General features: G+C 38.3%; 1 protein-coding gene across 1 annotated transcript; it reads left to right on the top strand.

Moving 5' to 3' along the window:
- The first annotated feature begins 1,459 nt into the window (after positions 1-1,459).
- On the top strand, positions 1,460-6,960 carry LOC137025041 (aerolysin-like protein). Its single transcript, XM_067393060.1, has 2 exons — positions 1,460-1,502; positions 5,996-6,960. Exon 2 carries the CDS (start codon positions 6,013-6,015, stop codon positions 6,958-6,960), a length of 948 nt encoding a protein of 315 aa, XP_067249161.1. The 5' UTR covers positions 1,460-1,502; positions 5,996-6,012.
- The last annotated feature ends 15,740 nt before the right edge of the window (positions 6,961-22,700 follow it).

The following is a 22,700-nucleotide window of genomic DNA, read 5'->3' as shown; positions in this document are numbered from 1 at the left end:
AGTCTGAATGCAAATATCAATGCAAAACTATGCAAAAGTAGTAAGTAGAATAGTTTTGCTAAGTAGTTAACAGATAGGTGAGGCTGACCTCTGCTCTCCTAACCATCAATCACTAACATAATCTTGAGGGCCACACCTGAACCAGCCAAACAAGATATTTAGGATCACTAGAAAAGTAGAAAAAATCTGTAGCACACTGGCCCTCCGGAAGCAGGTTTGAACACACTTGTATAGACAGGATTGAAGCTCAGATAAATCAACTCAGAAACTTTGTAGGTTTTTCAATTACACTGCTCCGAAGTCAGGATTAGAATATGTGACCAACAGCAAGTTAATTTTTTTGCTTGGAACAGTTTGCAATTGTGCTACATATGGAACCATGTTCTTATGAAAGTGCTACCATTATTGACTTTTAAAAACAAATACATCAAAAGCTTCTGTATCCTTTTTACAGTATTTGTATTAAAACACAAAATAAACACTTTTCCACCATCAGGACAAATGGTTCCAGTTGCATTTTCACTTGAGCACAGATCAGTGTGGTATAATTTCTGGAAAACACTGGCTGGATTTCCCAGCAAGCTAGCTACTCAATCCTGCTGGTGGAATGTCTCTAGTGACATGATGGTTTTCTAGTACATACTGTATATACACTTGTACAAAATATGAATTCTCTTGAGATAAACTTGCAACATCTGGTTGGGTGAATTCAATACAGTGGCAGTAGATGACTTGACATGATTTCCAATTTGCTCTTTGTTGAAATTAAGTTTTATTTACATCTGGGAGGTCACTCATCACAACAACTGACTCTTGATGAATAGAAAGATAATGTCTGAAAAAAAAAATGCAAAAAGTGCCCTTAAAAACAAACCAAAGAGTGGAAGGGGAAAAGGGAGGAATTAATGTACAAAATTAATGACAAGGGAAAAAATACAAAAAAAGGGACAAGATCCATCTCTCCATTCAATCCAGTCGGGGTTATTTGTCATTTATTTTCCCTTTATTTTTACTTTTTCAGCTTTTAATTTCTAATTGTGTCTATAGTAGATTGTTGTTGCTGTTTTGTTTCATGAGCACTGAAGAAAGCACAAATTGAAACGTCTACTCTTTGGTCAATTGTTAGGACACTTTTCACTTTTTTTTCACTTTGCAAATGTTGAAGTATTTTTTTGTGATAGACTCTTGCTTTGGTCTAATTGTACATTTTTCAGTGCGTACAATTTTGTGCATGTTTTTAATTTAGTGCAATTTTATCAGCAAGCAAAATCTCCAGTCTTCCACATGCATCTTTAAAAAAGATTTTAAGTTTAATTAAAAAAAGTTTAATTGTGAGTGAGAGGTGGGGGGAGCTGATTACACTGACTCGGGGTGTGTTTTAGGTACTGCCTGTCCCCTTTTGGAGCTCTATTTAAGCAGCAGTCTGACCAAACACATCTCACTTTTCCAGCTTCGACCAGACCAGCTGCTCTCGAGAAGAAGTTCAGACTGCAGTCATCCATGTAAGTACGCTTCCTCTCACAGGCTCTTGATTTAAGATGTAGCTAACAGTTTCTGAAACGGCATGAGATTATCCAACCCCATTTTCTGGCACCGCATAGGGTACAAATGGGCTAAAGGAACACCGTAAGAAAAATGGGTAACACTTTACAATAAGGTTCATTAGTTAAACATTAGTTAATGGATTAACTAACATGAACTAACAATGAACAATACATTTGTTACTGTATTTACTAATCTTCGTTAGTGTTAGTTAATGAGAATACAGTTGTTCATTCTTTGTTCATGTTAGTTCACAGTGCATTAACTAATGTTAACAAGCTTTTAATAATGTATTAGTAAATGTTGAAATTAACATTAGCAAAGATTAATAAATGCTGTATAAGTGCAGTTCATTATTAGTTCATGTTAACTAATGTAGTTAACTAATGTTAACTAATGAACCGTATTGTAAAGTGTTACCGAAAAATGTGCTCTTCACTACTCCCAAAGTGTATGATAACAGGGGGAAAAGGGGGTTTGTTTGACTGTTTAAAAATCTAAATGTATGAGGGGACCTTTTACCCCACACAGGGTAAAACCAGCATGGGGTAAAAGGCATAAAGTATTGATACAAATACTAGAAATTAGAACATTGTTTTTAATAATATCTAAGTTCATACTTATTCAAAACAACCACTTTAGCTAAGTTTGTTGTATTTGGTTATTCCTCGTTTGGTTTACTATGATAATTAAAATAATTTTTGTTCTGTAAACATAATGTCATTGAAATGTTAATTTAAAAAAAAATAATAATAATTTTATAAATTAATATTCTGAAAGCATTGAATGAGATCCCATAATTATTTAATACATCTCTCAGTCTGCAGTAGTAACAAATACATACAATATTTTATTACATGATATTACTATCATATTTTTAAGTACAGTATGATGGTTTCATCATACATATAATAATTATCTCTAATTTACTATCTGAATATAACCATGTCATATCAACAAATGAAAAAGTCAGCCAGAAATGTATTATCATGTTAATTATTGTGCCTTTAGCCCCACCAGCATGTCAAGGATTGAGAAGGGTCTGTCTGCATCCCGAAGTACAACACACCACACCCCTTTAAGTTATGCCTTTTATCAGTGCATTTTTATCATCGACTAAAACAATCTTTTGAAATTATTTTATTTTTGTCAGTTTATGTTTGAAATGTTTGTAAGTATAACTTATTGTTTATTGTAAAAAGGATTCCCATTAGCTGTCACCAAAGTGAACAAGATAGTCTTCCTGGGGTCCACAACAAAAAGAAATCACATAACAATGTTAATATGAAAACAGTATAGCACTATAACATTATATACATCAATACACATCATCATAAATTAGTCTGAATAAATAATTACAATATTTCATTCATAAAATAAATATGTCCTTTCCTTACTCACAGATTTAACTTATATTCCTTTCAAATCTTATGAAGTATGAAATAACATACAAAAAATAAATAATGCGGTCAAATTAAAGGTGCCATCGAACGTTTTTTTACAAGATGTAATATAAGTCTAAGGTGTCCCCTGAATGTGTCTGTGAAGGTTCAGCTCAAAATACCCCATAGATTTTTTTTTAATTAATTTTTAACGGCCTATTTTGGGGCATAATTAGAAATGCGCCAATTCAGGGCTGCTGCCCCTTTAATTGCTCGTGCTCTCTGCCCCCCCAGAGTTCTCGACTCTATCATTGCATAAACAAAGTTCACACAGTTAATAAAACCCTCAAAATGGATCTTTACAAAGTGTTAGTCATGCAACATGACTAATCGCGTAAGTATTGTATTTATTTGGATGTTTACATTGATTCTGAATGAGTTTGATAGTGCTCCGTGGCTAACGGCTAATGCTACACTGTTGGAGAGATTTATAAAGAATGAAGTTGTGTTTATGCATTATACAGACTGCAAGTGTTTAAAAATGAAAATAGCGACGGATCTTGTCTCCGTGAATACAGTAATAAACGATGGTAACTTTAACCACATTTAACAGCTGGTGCTGATTGCGTTGGTTGGTTATTTTCACAGCTAGAATATGACACATAGATTTTAAAATGCTCACAGTTTTTATTATATTTTTTACTGTGGTATTGTAATTTCAGGGATGAAAAATCCCTGAATTACAGACATAAATGAAATGCGGGACACTACTGAAGTCTTGCTTCTAATTTCAGGACTGTCCCGCAAAATGCAGGACGGGCGGTCACCCTACTTTAGACTTATGTTTACATTTTAATTATTTGAGTTTTCCATGGTTGTTGACATTTCTGTCTTAATAACTGAGGGGATTATGATCAGAGGAAGGTTAAGTTTAAAATAAAAATGTTTAAAAGTAATATATTTTTCTCCTGGTCCTTATTTTAAATGGGTCATAAAAAATATCAATAATTTTCGATATTGACCGATATGAAACACTGATATCGTGATACAGTTTTCAGCCATATCGCCCAGCCCTAGTAATGCCTTTCATAATGTTGGGAACATGCTGGCATATGCAAATATTGGGGTCGTAACTTGATGTAGGGGGCATAATTTGTTGGAGCGTAGTTTGTAGTTCTGCGGGCTGCAGACTGACACACTTGGAAGGAACAGACAAATTTCCTTGTGCATCATCAAACGCAGTTTTTTAAGATCACTCACAACATGGAGACCAGCTTTTGAAATAGTCTATCAAAGGGTTAGTTTACCCAAAAATGAAAATAACATCATTTATTACTCACCCTCATGCCGTTCCACACCTGTAAGATTTTCTTTAAAGTTTTTTGGCCCTCTAGTAGTTAATAAACAGAACTGAATGCGTCTTGCAGAGGAACATTCTAGCCGGAGCTACTTTTCTCCTTGTATGTCTATGGTGAGTCACGCAGTTACTCTGATACTCTGCGATGGGTTCTACCAGTCCGATCTGAAATAGTCAGAATATAAACACTTATTATAAGTATACCATAATGATTCAGGATAAGACAAAAACACGGTTTGGAAAATGGATTCATGTTGTACATTCTCATTATATAATTTTTGTAAATTTTTAACACAAAAAAAGTTGCGGACTGCAGCTTTAATCTTCGGATCACATATTAAGATATTTTTGTTGAAATCTGATAGCTCAGTGAGGCCTGCATAGCCAGCAATGACATTTCCTCTCTCAAGAATTATTAATCTACTAAAAACATATTTAAATCAGTTCATGTGAGTACAGTGGTTCAATATTATTATAAAGGTCTGAGTCTCATGGTTCCATATTTGCCATAGTTTTCCAGTAGCCCCTCACTGTAGAACACTCGAGATCCAGGGGGTGGAGTCAGGTAGGTTAAGGTGTATGTAAAGTGGGAGGAGTTGGATCTAGAACCAGGGGGTGGAGATGGGTAGGTTTGAGCCAGAGGGGCGGAGATGACTAAGTTTGGGGATATGTAAAGTGGGAGTGGTTGAATCTAGATCCAACCCCATCCCCTGGATCTTGTGTTCTGCAGTGAGGACCATCTCGCACCTAAACAAAATCTCATAGGAAATTAAATTTTTGTGATATCAACTTCAAATTTGGAACACAACTTGGTTAGACATGTAACTTTCATTTGATAGCATTTTTAGAGTACAAAATATATATTTCTTAGTATAGTTTTCCCATAAAAATAAGAATAGCCAAATAATTCCACTTGCTATTGATTTAAAGAAAACGAAAAAAAGAAAAGAAATGTAACAGAATATTGTGTATCAGATGCACTTAAAAAGTAATTTCTGCATGTTAAGAGCACACCAAATGAAAGCATGAGATTGTGCTGTAGATACGCAGTGCCAGGAGATTGGGTTACATACAACTACCACAGGACTACATAACAATACCTACTTTTCCACCATTGGCCCCATGCCAGTATGGATATGGTTTTAATTTCTACTGTGGGTATGATAACAGTGCTCTTTTGAATGTTATACAAATGTGTCTGTTGCCTTTATAAGAAGAGTTTACATCTGTAACATCAGCGCTATAGAGGATGATCAAATATTTCTATTCTATTATTAATTTCTTAATGAACTTATTTCACTCAAATAGCACACTTGGCCAGCTACAGAAAACTGATAACCAGGCAACAGACAAGTGAATAATCCTGAGTGGCCATATTACTACATGCATGGTTAGCCAACGGTGCTGAGCATTCAGGCCTGAGAACTGTTTTTAATCGTGTCGTACCTAAACAGGCTTGAGTGGAAATATAACCAAAACCACTACTTGCCATTTTTTGAACCGTTCGGCCTGACAGTGGAAACTGCACATTTTGCATGATTGCGTATCTAGACACACCTGATTCAATTCATCAGATTATTATTAGAGACCTGAAGACCCGAAATGGATGGGTCAGTTAAAAAAAGCAATCCAACATGTACAGTTGTTGTGTCTTCAGAATCTGGGGTGGGAAGTATAGAACTGATGCTAATTCTGATGTGTTTATTATTTTCAGATCAATTTCATTCAAAGATGTCCTACCCAACAACTCTAGAGCTAATTGGTGGACAAGGAGGTGGTCCATTTTCATTTACTGGTGAGAACAACGGTGCCAGTTTAGAGAAGATCGGGGTTTGGGTTGGAGGATGGCAGGTGAAGGCTGTCAGGGTTTGGCTTTCAGATGGGAGAGTTCAAACTTTTGGAGAACCAGCTGGAGATCATCAAGAGTACAAGTTCCAGCCTGGTGAGTGTTTCACCTCACTGTCCTTGTGGGGGAACGGAGCAGGAACACGTCTTGGAGCTATCAAATTCAAAACCAGTCTTGGGAGAGAATTCTTTGCAAAGATGACAAGCTGGGGTTTAAAAACAGAATATCCCATGGATGTCGGCTCTGGATTTTGTTTGGGAGTTGTAGGAAGAGGTGGTGCCGACATCGACTGCATGGGATTCATGTTTCTCAATGCAGTTCAATCAACAGTTCTCACCGATGTCAACTATCCCACTATCAACCAACTGATACCAAAGGTGACAGTAGAAGAAATCAAATCCCTCACTTTCAGGAACAACTCCTCAGTCACTCAAAAACAAAAAGTTGAAAGCTCCAAGAAAATAACCAACAAATCTTCATGGTCTGTGAGTGCAAGTTTGACAGCAACATTTAGTATGGAAGTGAAGGCTGGCATTCCAGAGATTGCAGAAGTTACAGCAGGATACAGTATCAGCGTTGGACTTGAAAGTACTTACAGTCAGGAGTATTCAGACGAGAGAACCGAAACTCTGTCTACTGATGTCGATGTGCCACCAGGGAAGAAGGTGGATGTTAATGTCACCATTGGAAGAGCCTCTTTTGACATGCCTTACACTGGCACAGTGAAGATCACCTGCAAGAATGGCAGTGTGTTACAGTACGAAACCAAGGGCACATACAGAGGCGTCACTTACACTGATATCAAAGTGGAGACTAAGGAATCTCCTCTGTAATGTTAAGACAAATTGCACATGTAAGTTCTATGCTTACTTCTGATTTTGTCAATCAGGTATCGGTTGTTTTACATTTAGGCCTTTTTTTTTTTGGGAGGGTTGGGTGTTCAGGGGAAATAAATATATGTGTGTGTGGTATATGACAATATGATATGATAACAATACACATTCATATACATTCATACTTTGTGTAATCAATTTAGAAACAGGTTCTGTAATTGTTTTTAAATGACATTTAATTAAAACTCTGTGTTACAAGCAATGATTCCATGAATTATTTCCTTGCTGTGCAAATTTTCTCTATTGAGTGGAGTTTTCGGCCACATGAGCAAAAATATTCCTGGTAACAGACCTGTACATACACACAAAAAGAGGTACATAATTTAGTTGTAACTTTAATGTGCTACTTCTATTTGATTTGATAATTTAGTGGTATAAAACCACATTTCTGAAAAATAAGCAGTTCAGGTTGTCCAATTGTTTACAGTCCTGTTGACTTAAATTTTGAGTTATTAAAGGTGATAGAGAGGATCTTTTCATCGACTGTCGTCAAAGACTGTTACTGAGTTTTTGAAATGAGCGCATGCGTAAGAACAACCCCCCTCCTTCACAGCTCATTTCAAAGGAACGCCTCCAAAACTCGTGCACGAGTATTGGAACACGAGTGTTTACCACCGGCATTCGCTGTGACGTGTTTTTTGGATTCATTATGTCGGACTCACCGATGATCGCGTAAATGATTGGCTGATGTTTTTAAGGCCCTACCTCGTGCACAGATGATGTATATTAATATTATTATTTTCAGTGCACCTAATAAATAGTCTTTTATCAGTTAGTAAAGACAGTTTCAAGTAATATTGCAAAAATGTATAAAACAAAACATCCTCCATGGTTACTTTAAGTTTTGAGCAACTGGGAGAGATATAAACAATAGAAATAGCAAGATATAAACTCACAATTATTAGCAAGAAAAAAAATCTGAATTGCAAGATGTAAACTTGCAATTGTGAGGGAAAAATGTCAGAATTGTGAGATATAAACTCATATTATCTTTTTATTATCTTATAAAACTATTATCTTTTAAAAACAAGCTTCCATAAATATTTGAGGACTTTTGCAGCAATAAAGCAGTGTAGCAAATTAGCTTAAAGAGAAAATATGAATCATTTATCATAAGTAGCATGTACAGCACAAAGAGCATGTAACAAGACCCAGAATCATTAAATTGACCCTGGTGCAAGAAGAGAATTGGAACCAAATATGTATTTTGTTCATAAGTTTTATTAACTAAATCACAAACACAACTAATCTAAAAAAAACATACACACAATCACATATACATAGGTAAAAAGTAACGTGACAGAATAATACTGGAGAAGAGGAGGATCAGCTGAAAGGACTTGTAGAGCAAGGAAGCAAAGCAGCTTAGCTTTATCATTAGAGCTACTTATGACGTCCTTTCAACCCCAACTAATCTCCATCAGTGGTTGGGTGAAGATCTGGGTGTGCTCTCTGCTCCAGTCCAGTTTTCCTCAAGCACATAGTGACGCGGTTTAAAGTCAGCCTCATACAGGGTCATTACACGTGGCATCACAGCCAAGTCCTTAAGAGCTTTGCCTTCACCATTGAAGAAAAATGTATCACCACCAATTCTTTACCACCAGTGAGTGACTCCCCTCAAGCCATCCTAGTCCATGAAAGGGCAAAAGTAACCAGGAACAGGCCATCACTGGAGCATGACCAGCTTGGGATAGCCTGCGACTGGAAGATGCTGGTGGATACTGGTTGGCAGCTTGTTTTCCCCACAGAGATCACAACCTCTATCCTCAGGTCTGATGTAGTTCTCTGGTCCCCTAAGTGAAGAAGGTATTCATCAATGAATTCACTGTACCCTGGGAAGATTTACTGGAAAAGGCTTATGAGCATAAATACCTAAGATATGCTGAGCTAGCTGCTGAAATATAACCTTGCGGATGAAACACAAAAATCAGTCCGGTGGAAGTAGGATGTAGAGGATTCGTGGCATCGTCTGCTACTAATATGCAAAGAGACCTGGGATTTAGAGGCCAGAGCTTGCACCAAACCATTAAAACTGCATCAGAGGCAGCTAAGAGAAGCAGCCAGTGGCTGTGGATAAGGAGGCAAGATTCTGGCTGGCTCCAAAAAATATCATTCAATACGATACAATTCAGTGTTTCATCATCAGTGAAAAAGGGTGCCCACCTGATGACCCCAATGATGTACCTACCCTGTCTCCCATAATTACAATCCTATTCTGCAACATCAAAGTACCTGCAATTGTCAAGATCAAGGATTCAATTGGTACATGCTCGCAATCTCGTCCGGTATTTAAAAACAGTACATGTCAACTCTTGTCTTTTATTTTGCGTGGGCCTCTCGTATTGCGCTATTTACATGTAAATGTAAATGGAATGTAAGTCTGTGTGTCAACCAAAGCCTTTTTTTCAGCAGATATTGTACTTTTCCAATTGTTTTCAATGGGAGTGCCACGTTTTTTAAAACGCCAGGAGCGTAACGAGGCGCTGAACTTCTTTTTCATGCTCAAACGCTGAGAGCTCCGCATTTTTTACTGGTCACCTCGAGTTGAAGAATGTTTAACTTTGATTAAAATTCTACACTCATCACAGTCACTTTTTAGCCAGTGTCCAATCAGAGTGATGGAGGGTGTTTTATTGTGTGTAACACCTTTAACCTTATTATTTATTATTCTCAAGTTAGGTTGAGTAAGTCAAATCTGACCTAAATCATAAGCATTCAAACAATACTTACAATATGTTCAGAAGACTTCTCTGTGGTCTGTTCGTGCTCAAGGGTTTAGTAATAAGAATATCGGTAGACAATTATTTGCAATTAATGTAGTAATAGTTTTAATTACAATTTAACAAAAGTAAAGGCAAACAAAGGTTATTAACAAAGTTATCAAAACAAAGAAAAGTTTCAATCAAAGGTGTAAAAAGCTGGGTTTCTCGTGTCGAGAGACACTGCTCAATCAGTATCTGTCTGGCCAGTCTTCTCATCAGTCTTTTATACTCAAACAGTTCACTGCCGATGTTAAATTCTCTTCTGCTGTCATCAGTTGGAGAGCTGCCAAGTCTTCCACCATCCTTTTAAGGTGTTTCTGATGTAGCCTGCTTTTCCTCCTGTTAGCTCTCCTCTTAGCTCTTCTCCTCTGTGTCCGTCTCATTTTTGTCTGTAAAACATGCCTTATCTACATCATTACAATTCTCTTGTATCTAATACATAAATGTTTTCTACTCTGTTACTTTAATATACTATACACCACAGTTTAATAGTTAACATATACTGTAAGTAGTCATATACAAATTACTTTAACATGGTTAAGTATACATGCATACATAATAGCAATTACTATCATTACTTTGCTTTTCTACATTACATCATTTTAATACATTTTAATACATCATCACTAATTGGGTTACATAAAAATACTACAAAGCCAAAACAACTTTAAACAAAATAGAGTAATTGCATAATCATCATATTCATCAACAAGGGGCAGGACAAATACAACACCGGCCAACTGTCACAACATTCTTGCTGTACTACGACATCAACAAGCAGAGAACGGAACAAAATGGATGAGAATTTAATATCGCTGGACTCCGAACATATGTAGCAAGTATTCTTCATTGTGTCAACATTTTTAGTCTGAAACAAATTACCTCCAGAATCAGTTTTAAGTAACAATGGCGTGGATATTCTGTATCATAGCAACTGAAAAAAAAACCACTGCGCAGCTGAAGCGCTCTCAGGCACTGACAGACAGGTGTTGTAAAAATTCTAAAATGTAAAAAATCTTTAATTTCTACATTAGAGGCCTCCTAAAAAAATATCTAAGAGGTAAAAAAAAAATTGCTAATTTTTTTCTATATTTGTGTTTTACAGATATTGTAAATGATATTATCACAGACAATAATCTAGATGTGCTTGGCTAAACTTGGCTAAAACCAGACGATTACATTACTTTAAATGAGTCTAGCCCTCAAAGTTATGATTATCGACACAATCCTCGTCAGAAAGGCAAAGATGTTGCTGTAATTTATTATAATATTTACAGTATTAGTCAGAAGTCTTTCAAATATAATTCCTTCCAAGTGATGGTGCTTTACGTAACATTATGTAATTGACATTTGTGCTGGCTACTGTACACAGGACACCAGGATACAGACTTTATCAAAGAATTTGCTGAGTTTCTATCGGAGTTAGTACTAGCTGCAGATAAATTCCTTGTTGTTGGTGATTTTAATATCCATGTAGATAATAAAAAAGACTCATTAGGTTTGGCATTTACAGACATTCTAAACTCTATTGGTGTTAGACAACACGTGTCAGGACCCACTCATTGTTGTAATCATACTTCAGATCTAATATTGTCACATGGAATCGATATTGATGCTGTTAAAATTCTGCAGCAGAGTGACGACATCTTAGATCATTATTTAGTCTTGTGTATACTACATTTAGTCAAGGCGGCTAAACTGCCTCCCTGCCACAAATATGGTAGAACCATCACTTCTACCACTAAAGATCGCTTTATAAATAATCTTCCTGATCAGTTTCATCACTTTAGCATACCAGAGAGCTTAGAAGACCTTGATGTTGCAACAGAAATTATTGTCTCTGTCTTTTCCAGCACATTAGACTCAGTTGTTCCTTTGCGTTTAAAAAAGATTAAGGAAATTAATCCAATGCCATGGTACAATGAGCACACTCGGGCCCTAAAGGTAGCAGCCAGAAAAATGGAGTGCAGCTGGAAGAAAACAAAACTAGATGTATTTAGCATTTCATGAAGAGAAAGAATGATTGAGTACAGAAAGGCCTTAAAAACTGCTAGATCTGCCTTTTTTCAAAACTTTTATAAGAAAATAAACACAACCCTAGGTATTTATTTGATACAGTGGCTAAATTAACAAGAAATAAAGCTTCAACTTCTGATGTTTCCAAAGAGCACAGTAGTAATGACTTTATGATCTTCTTTACTTGCAAGATTGATAATATTAGAGAAAAAATTATATCCATGCAAGCGTCTACTACAGTATCGCGTCAGACAGTGCATTGTAGTGTCCCTGAGAAAAAAATTAAATTCATTTACTGATTTAGGAGAGAAAGAATTGCCTAAAATTGTTAAATCATCAAAATCAACAACATGTATGTTAGACCCTATACCGACTAAGCTATTGAAAGAGGTGCTTCCAGAGGTCATAGATCCTCTTCTTAATATCGTTAATTCATCTTTATCACTTGGACATGTCCCAAAAACTTTTTAAGCTGGCTATTATTAAACCTCTTATTAAAAAAACACAACTTGATCCCAGAGAATCAGTCAATTACAGGCCGATCTCAAATATCACTTTTCTGTCAAAAATACTAGAAAAGGCAGTTTCATCACAACTATATTCTTTCTAGAAAGAAATAGTATCTGTGAGGATTTCAGGTCAGGATTTAGACCGTACCATAGTACTGAGACTGCTCTCATCAGAGTTACTAATGATATGCTCTTATCATCAGATCGTGGTTGTATTAGGGCTGGGCAATATATCGCATATGATTGTCACACGCATTTCGTCAGTAAAGCCGGTTCCTTGATTACCACAAAATCGCCATCATCTGCTTTCAAATGGCGCAGCATTTAATAGACAGAGCCGTAGTTCACTGACAAGCTACGCAATATCACGTTCATTATCGAAGACGATTCATCTGTGATAATGAACGATAGTATATTGATGTTAGTATACTTACAGAGACACAAACACATGTAACAACAGATGGAATGATGACTTTTGATGCAAGCACAAACACACCGACACTTAGCTGAGGAATGACTATGGAATGTCTTTGTTGGATCGTGCGGAGAACAGGACAACGGAGACAACAGGAAACACAGGTGAGTAGCAGGTAAGTAGTCCAGGTATGTATGACGAGACCAGAAAATGAACTGCGTGACAATTCGCCTCCACGGGCGGCTCCTGATGACCGGATGAGGCGACGACGACAATGGTCCGTATGGTCAGCGTGGAATTGGGTAAGTAGTGAGGGGTCGAGGATGTCGTGGCGATTACTCCAGGATTGTTCCTCAGGTCCATAATCCTCCCAGATGACAAGGTATACCATTTGGGGACCCCGTCGTCGAGAGTCGAGGATCGCCCGCACCCAATAGATGGACTCTTCTTCAATCAGGTTGGGAGGAGGAGGTACCGCATCATCACCAGGATCTGTGGGAGAAGGAGACAAGGGTTCAGAGTGGGTTTTAACCCTCTGGAGTCTGAGGCTGATTTGGGGCTTGGAGAAGTTTTGACATGCCCTGACATTTGTGCTTTTTTAATTTGTTCATAAACACATTAATGACACAAGTGTCATTACACTGTATTCAGCACAAACTAGGCTACAATAATATGTGAGGAACATGTATGTACATGTTTGTGTTTTTGAAGGAATAACATTTATGCGTGGTTATTGAAAAAACAAAAAACTTAAGTCACTGAAATAAGGCCAAAAAAAGTATAGTAAATCTGTGTTCACAAGACTTTTGGGTATTGGAGGTTGTAAACTAGAGTTTTTGCTTGAAAATTATGTAAAAATTATGCTGCTTACTCCTTCATATAAAACAATATATTGATTTAGTTTTTGTAAGACACTTTTTGCCAAGAAACACAGTATACGAGGAGGCGTGAATCACCACTGAAAATGGGCCATTCTCACCTGAGAAGACAAAAGAATTGGATAGTAATGAGCTGAAATGACTTGCATATTAATGAGGCATTTCAGTCAGGTAGGCTGTGAAAAAAACCTTCTGTGATGTCTCAAGCTCATTATGATATATGAAATATACAGAAAAATATTATTACAATATAAAGTAATGATTTAATATTATGCTTTAAAATATAATGTATTTCTGTGATGCAAAGAGTCTGAATATAGGCTTTTAGTTTAAAAGCATGCACATTTGGAGAAATATTGGATTCTCATATGCTTATGTCAATTTTCTATACAGAGGAGTTATATTAATTTAATATTCATTGTCATTACTATAAGCGCTGGTGTTTTCAATTCATCCTTGAAGTCGGAGGGCGCGCTCTTTGTATTTTTAGTCCACAAATTCATCTAAAAGAAGAAGAGGCTATTCCATGAATGGAGTTTCCAATTCATACAGCAGCAGGAGGGCGCTAAAGAAACAAAAACTCATCTAAAATTCATCCATAGAAGAAAAGTAAACAGGAACTAACAGCATGTCTTCTAGAGATCGCTAACCATGACTTTTACATCCAGATAAACACTTTTCAAGACAATAAATACACGATTGAGACGATGAATGCATGTATTGCCTCTGAATTTGCCTCTGAATAGCGCTGGCTCCATGGGCGTGGCCGCATTAGCAGGTAATGAGCTGAATCACGGATTTCTGACATGGCTCTCTTTTCATACAGATTACATAAACACAGAAGGTTTGTTTTCGATTTGACTTACATGATTTAAAACCTGACATCTTAAAGTTTTTTTAGACATAAGTTAAATTTTTCTGTGATTAGTATTCACTAAGTTACAGTTCATTTTCTGAGAACTATCAGATTGGAGTTCGTTCAGAGGGAGAGGAGAGATCACGCATCATGTTAGTTTTCTTTATTTTACAAAAAGCACATTTTGTTTTTACTTTGAGTGTATATAAATAAAAGAAGATATTCTATAGTTTCAATTAATATGTTACTGTAACACGGTTAGTAGTTGGGGAAAGAAGGAGGCGGGAACCGGCGAACGTTCAATAAAACTTTAATATAAAATAAACAAACAAAACGAAAGTAATGCTGGCGGACCCTCGCGGACGTCTGCCGGCCACACAAACATAATAAACCATAAAATAAAGTCCAGGCCTGGTCCTCTCTTGTCCTCCACGGTCGTCGCTCCTCCTTTTATGCTCCCGGAGCTCCTCCGTGAGAGACTCAAGGCCGGTGCGCCTCCCAGGTGATGCTTGTTATCACTTGCGTCACCGGCCTCACGCCGTTCCCTCACGGCTCTCGCCCGCCCTGTTCGCCACAGTTACTTATGTCTCTATGACAAAAAATGACGGAGTATTTTAAGTCTGTTTTGCTGCAATGTGAAAAAAAAAACTGAAAAAAGCGCCGGTGCGTTTTCAGACCTCAGAGTGTTAAGGAGTGATACGTGAAATGAAGGTGCAATATGGTAGTGTGGTGGAAGTTTGAGATGGTAGATAACTTAGTTGAGCTGCCTCTGTATGGTGAATGGACCTATGTACCAGGGAATCAGACAGATGTCCCTTGTTGAGAGCCAAACATTTTGCACCGGCTGGTATTAGGGAGTTGGTCCTCTTCGGGTGTCTGCATGCCACTTGTGTCTCCGAACTGCCTGCTGGAAATGGATATGGGCTGAGTCCCACACTCTCTCGTTCTGCTGGAACCAGTGGTTGACCTGGAACCTCAGAGGGCTCTCCCAACCAGGGGAAGAGAAGAGGTTGGTAGCCCAGGATGCACTGGAATGGGGTGAGCCCTGTGGTAGATTGTTGAAGGGAATTCTGAGCATATTCGGCCCAGGGCAGGAACTGGCTCCAGCTGTCCTGGTTCCAGTGGCAGTATAACCGCAGGTATCTCCCAATTTCCTGAATCTTCTGCTCAGTCTGGCCATTGGTCTGGGCATGGTATCTAGAGAATAGGCTGACAGACACTTCTAGGAGCTGAAAAAAAGGCTCTCCTGACTCTGGAGATGAACTGTGGGCCCCGATCCAAGACAGTGTCTTCGGGGATGCCAAAGTGATGGAACACGTTGTGGAAGAGAGCTTCGGCAGCTTCCAGAGCTGTGGGAAGACCCTTGAGGGGAATGAGCTAAACAGCTTTGGAGAATCGATCTACTACGACGAACACACAGGTGAAGTTGTTGGATGCAGGTAGGTCTGTCATGAAGTCGATTCTGATGTGGCTCCATGGACGATGACGATAAGTAGAGGAAGCAGCTTGCCTTCTGGTAGCCTCCTAGGAGTGTCAGCAACGGCACAGACTGAGCATCCCTTGACGTATCGGGATACATTCTGGGTCATGGACGGCCACCAGTAGTGTTGACGCAAGAGGGTATGTAAACTGCCTGGGTGTCCAGAGCCCAGAGAGGTGTGAGCTAAGTCCATGAGGGGCTGGCGTTGAGCGGGTGGAATGTAGAGGAACCCCTCAGGACCTCCCGGCGGAGCAGGTTCAGAGGTGTTGGCTTGGGTTATCTGCTGGTTAATGTGGTAAACCTTGTGAAGAAGAGGGCCCAGCGAGTTTGACAAGGATTCAGTCTTTTGGCTTCTCTAAGGTACTCCAGATTACGATGGTCAGTAATAACTTCAAATAGATGGTTTGCTCCCTCCAGCCAGTGTCTTCCCTCTTCCAAGGCCAACTTGATGGCAAGGAGCTCTCTGTTTCACTCTGCCTGGGATAGCTTCTTGGAGGAAAAGACACATGGATGGAGTCATGGGGAATCACCCTGCCACTGTGACAACACTGCTGATGAAAGCTTGTTGGGCAGATGGAGTCCAGGACAGAGACTTGGGCCGGCCCTTGAGGAGTGATAAAAGAGGTGCACTGAGAAGATTGTAATTGTGAATGAAGCGTTGGCAGAAGTTGGCAGAGCGGAAGAACCGTTGCAGTTCTTTGATGGTGGAGGAAAGTGGCCAGTTGTGGATGGTTTCTACCTTCCTCTGGTCCATCTTGATCCCGTGCTGGTCGATGATATATCCAAGGAATTGGACCAAGGTGGTGTTGAACTTCTCCAGCTTGGTGGTGTTGGCGTAGGTTCTTGAGGACCTGGGAGACATAGTGGCATTGTTTGGCCAGGTTCTGGGAGTATATCAGGATATTGTCGATGAAGACAATCATGAAACATTGGAGGTACTCCCGGAACACCTCATTTATGTAGTCCTGAAAGACGGAGGGAGAGTTGGACAGGCCATATGGCATGACCCGGTATTCATAGTGGCCAGATGGTGTAATGAAGGCAGTCTTCCACTCATCCCCCTGACGTATGCGAATGAGTTTTGTACGCACTCCGCAGGTCCAGCCTGGAGAAGATACAAGCTCCACATAGCTGTTCCAGGACAGCGGGGACCAGAGGAAGGCGATAACTGAACTTCACGGTTTGTGAGTTGAGATGGCTATAATCGATGCACAGCCTCAAAAAAGCAGCTTGAAGCGGCAGGGGATATAGATAGTCAGATAAACTGTTGTTTCAGGGCTTCCTGGACGTACTCCTCCATGGCCTTTTGCTCCGGGATGGATGATATTACGCAGCGGCTGTGACCCCCTGCTTGCACAGGGAGCATGCCTTGCAACCATGGAGACATTTGTGAGAGACGCTGCGTTAATAATTAAATAATCATTTTTTTTGGATGGTCTTCTCATTTTAGTTAACCACTATAGCTACTTTTACTTGCATGGAATCAGAAAAAGCAGAGTTTGTATCTGGGTGGCCTACAACTTTGTAAATGATTTGTTGTAGGTGTGGGTGTGTATGTTGTGGGTGTGTATGTTTGTAGGCGTGCCCAGGCCACGTGGATCATCAGCGGATTCAGCTGCCATGCGTCACATTACCAGCTGCAGCTCATTCACTTACCCTTCATAAGCTCACTCATTTCTCATCTTCTTTGTCAGATCGGTATTTGGTGTCTCTGTGCTGTGTGTCTCATCCCGTTCCTGACAGCGTTCCAGTCTTGTGCTTCCTGTTCCCAGTTCGGTGTCTTTGTGAGTTCGTTCTACGTCTGAACCTGGATTACAATTTTCACCAGCACTCTTCATCACATCGACACACTTGTTCCCAGCTGACCATCTACGTCCCTGCATCATCCGAGGCCCGCCATTCAGTGACTGTTTATTATTATCTTCAATAAACGTGTTAACTTGCTATTGCTTCCCGTGATCAATCATGACACCTTGTTGCTGCCATCTCCTGCAACTTTTGAGTGGGTCGTTTTTATAAATTCACCTATTTTTTTAGTCTTGTGGACTAATATATATATATATATATATATATATATATATATAATATATATATATATATATATATAAGTAGTGGTGGGCATAGATTAATTTTTTTTAATCTATCTTGGATTTAATCTAGATTAATCTAGATTAAAATGGCTCACTTGAATTCTGCCGAAGACATTCAGAATATGTGAGATACCCAAATTGTCCCTGCGTCCCAATGTCCATACTATCCATCTTAAATAGTATGTGAGATTAAAATAAGTGTGTCCCAAAGCATAGTATGTTAAAAAGAGTATGCCAAAAGTCCCCGGATGGTCTACTATTTCCAGTAGATTTTCAAAGTGTGGATCCGTGCAACTATAGAGGCTAATATTGCCCACAACCCATTGCGCGTTGTACGAAGATTCAGTTCAGAACTACAAACACGAGTAAAAAGTGTTAAAAACTACAAAACATGGCGAATATGCACGATCAACGCTGAGAGGTTATTTGAGTGACTAATAATCAGTTCAAACTGATAGAAAATATTTATTTTAATGTTATATGTGTTATTTTTCATCTGCAAATACCAATGTGGACTTTTATAAAGATCTGATTGGCCATTAACTTTTAAATGCATCATTATGCATTAATATGAGGAGAGTTCTCCACATGAAAGACTCGCGACTGCAGATCAACGTGCTGCATTTCTCTACGATACGGTAGGAAATTAGCTAAATGAAATGTGGAGGATGTAAGATGATTGTAAGGCCAGTTTACAGTGGCTGGATGCGACAGAGAGAAAAGACACGATTGTATGACGTGATAGTATGTCCCAAAGTTTGTCTACTCTTTTGCTACACACTCAAAAGTAAGTACTTTTTGTTCACAGAAAGAGTACATACTTTTAGGGCGTAGTATAAGTAGGCGAATTGGGATGCAGCAAATGACTAAAAGTAATCCGCCATTTTGTCTGACAAAGCAGATAGGAGTTAGAAGATTAACCTCGGTGGAGTTAAACTTGAAAAATTGTGTATATTGACATCTTTCCGCGTTTGAAACAACATTGATTCTCAAGTTCATTCATGTTTATTTGATGCTATAAATGGACTCGTAGTAAGAGATGATCGGTTTACGAGCCTCTTGAGTTGAGGCATTACAGCAATCTGTCACCACCATGGTCACGACACATTAAAGAGCAACAAAACGGTTTTTATTGTTTGAAATTCTTAAAAAACTACAGTTTTAAAGCTGTGACTTTGGTAAATATCATAAGTAACCTGCTCTGTCTTGTCTGTCGACGTGTTGTCAGTGTCCTCTTTGCTCCGTGATGCCTTTATCACTGTGTGTGGCATGACAGCATCACGGCTTGTCGGACAAAGCAACAGTAACTAAGGGGGGCGGGTCTTTGCGAAGGGTCAATTCGGCTAGGTATACATCCGCGCTAAAATATCAAGGTGAAAGTCCTAATAGCTCACCTTCAACCTATTGATTATGCACAGCTGGTCATTTGTAATTGTGACTAAGTAGATTGGTGTTGCTTTTTGTTCCATGAGCACTGAAGAAAGCATGAGCTGAAACGTCGACTCTTTTTCACTTTGCAGATGTTAAAATAAAGTATTTTTAGTGATAGACCCTTGCTTTGGTCTAATTGTATGTTTTTCAGTGGGCAGACAATTTTGGCTATTTGGTTGATCTAGCTTTTTTGATTTACGCACATGAGAATGGACTGGTTATCTTTTCTTTTTGAGCAATATTTTTTGTGTGTGTGTGTGTGTGTCATAGTCAAAGGAAATTGAAACCTGAAGTAATTTTGAGATTTTAATTGTGTATATGTTAGTTTGTACTCTGTACACACCCTTATAATAATGTAATACTGATTTTGCATTTGCAAGAGGTGGGAGGAGCTGATTACACTGACTCGGGGTGTGTTTTAGGTACTGCCTGTCTGTGAGTTATACACCATTTTAATCTGTGGAATATCTTCTTTTATTTGTGTACACTCAGAGTAACAACAAAATGTTGTGCTTTTTGCAAAATAAAGAAAACTAACATGATGCGTGATCTCTCGTCTCCCTCTGAACGTAGTCCAATCTGATAGTTCTCAGAAAATGAACTGTAACTTAGTGAATACTAATCACAAAAAAATGAGACTTCTGTGTAAAAAAACGTTGAAATGTCAGGTTTTAAATCGTGTAAGTCAAATCGGAAACAAATATTCTCTGTTTATGTAATCTGTATGAAAAGAGAGCCATGTCAGAAGTCCTTGATTCAGCTCATTATCCACTAATGTGGCCACGCCCACGGAGCGAACGCTATTTAGATGCAAATTCTGAGTCGATACATGCATTCATCGTCTCAATCGTGTATTTATTGTCTTGAAAAGTGTTTTGAATAGCCATAGTTAGCGATCTCTGGCCTATGTTAGTTCGGTTAGTTCCTGGATTGCCTATTCTTCTTTAGCAGGCATTTGTGGACTAAAAGTGCACAGAGCGCCCTCCGGCTGCAAGTATGAATTGAAAACACAGTATCCAGCACTCATAGTAATGACAATAAATCCTGAATAAATATTACTCCTCTGTATAGAAAATTGACAAACATATGAGAATCCATCAATATTTCTTCAAATGTACATGCTTTTAAGCTAAAAGCCTATATGAAATGCCATAGAGGTAACATAATTGTTCAGACACTTTGCATCACAGAAATACACTATATTTTAAAGAATATAATAGAATACCATTATTTTAAATTGTAATAATATTTCACAGTTTTGCTGTTTTTTCTGTATGTTTGATTTACACCATGATGAGATTTGAGACATGATCACAGAGGGTTTTTTCACAGCCTACCTGACTGAAAGAGCTCATTATTATGCAAGTCATGCACCCATTATTTGTGATGATTCACGCCTCCACGCATACTGTGTTTCTTGACCAAAGATGTTTTAGAAAATTTAAATATCTCTATTGTTTTATTTGAAAGAGTAGTCAGCATAATTGTTACATCATTTTGAAGCAAAAACTTTAGTCTACAACATCCAATAACCAGAAGTCTTGTGAACACTGATTTAATATTATTTTTTTGGCCTTATTTCAGTGACTTAAGTTTTTTGTTTTTTCAATAACCACGCATTAACATTATTCCTTCAAAAACACAAACATGTACATACATGTTCCTCACATATTATTGTAGCCTAATTTGTGCTGAATACAGTATAATGACACTTTTGTCATTTATATGTTTATGAACAACTGAAAAAAGCACAAATGTCAGGGCATGTCAAAACTTCTTCAAGCCCCAAATCAGCCTCAGACTTCAGAGGGTTAAGCAGCAGCCTGACCAAACACATCTCACTTTTCCAGCTTCAACCAGACCAGCTGCTCTTGAGAAGTTCAGACTGCAGTCATCCATGTAAGTACGCTTCCTGGACGATTTCAAAACACTGCTTCATGAAGCATCGGAGCAAAGATGAATCAGTGTATCGAATCAGCTGTTTGGAGCGCCAAAGTCACGTGATTTCAGCCGTTGGCAGGTTGACACACGATCTGAATCATGATTCGACACACTGATTCATAACGCTCCGATGCTTCAAGAAGCAGTGTTTTGAAATCGACCATCATTTAATAAGTCGTTATTTTGTTTTTTTGGCGCACCAAAAATATTCTCGTCGCTTTATAATATTAATATTGAACCACTGTACTCACATGAACTGATTTAAATATGTTTATGGATCTTGAGAGAGGAAATGTCATTGCTGGCTATGAAGGCCTCACGTTGCCATCGGATTTCAACTAAAATATACTAATTTGTGTTCTGAAGATGAACGAAGGTCTTAAGGGTGTGAAACGGCATGAGGGTGAGTAATTAATGACAGAATCTTCATTTTTGGGTGAACTAACCCTTTAAGCCACACACACCGGCAGGCCACTTGGTGCTCATTTTATTTGCATAAAAATGCATAAAAAGATTCAATAAAATGTCAGTGACACCTGGTGGCTATTTTTGGTACAGCGCCTAAAGGAAATCAAAAACTTCAAACTTCAACCTGGTTACACATAACTTTCATCTGATAGCAAATTTAGAGTACAATATATTTGATAAAATATAAATTTTCCCAGTATAATTTTCCCATAATAACAAGAACACTAAAAGCCAAATAATTCCACTTACTGTTGATTTAAAGCTGCAGTAGGGAGTTTTTAGAAAACCTTGACTTAGCCTGAAAATTTGAACAAGCACAACTCACAGGTCACTCCCCCTTGCTCTATGCTGCGCTACAGCCCTCCCTCCACAGCTCCTCCCCCATCACAACGGAGCCTGCCATGAACGCGCAGGCTAGTAAGGCTGATAAACAGTTATGGCACATTCACTGGTACAGACGAAACTTCAACAATATGATTTACATTGACTATGGCCTGCCCATACTTTGACTACAAACTTGGTCCTCAAAACATTACGTATTTTGCAATACATGTAATGTAACTATATGACGCTGCACTATTTCTATAAGTAATAAATAGCTAGTAAGATAATATAACGGTAACTAACGTTACAGTATGCAAGTAATTATTCTATCGATATGTAATGCTAAATAAGGATTGCTAGTACATTATTTCAGCAACATGACAAGCCAGTGAATTAGTAGGTTTCAATAGTTGCTTTGCACAGCGCGTGACATTTTATCTGTATGTTATGCGGCTAGAGTTTTGACACTAGGCGTTTCTCAAAACAATGTTCACTAAGTTCGGACTCGTG

Source organism: Chanodichthys erythropterus, chromosome 8 (assembly GCF_024489055.1).
Source record: "Chanodichthys erythropterus isolate Z2021 chromosome 8, ASM2448905v1, whole genome shotgun sequence".
Classification (NCBI taxonomy): domain Eukaryota; kingdom Metazoa; phylum Chordata; class Actinopteri; order Cypriniformes; family Xenocyprididae; genus Chanodichthys; species Chanodichthys erythropterus.
This window is presented reverse-complemented; position numbering and strand designations above follow the sequence as displayed.

Bases quoted from the DNA above. Each gene is read 5' to 3' on its own strand.
- LOC137025041 (XM_067393060.1), top strand. From the start codon at position 6,013: ATGTCCTACCCAACAACTCTAGAGCTAATTGGTGGACAAGGAGGTGGT.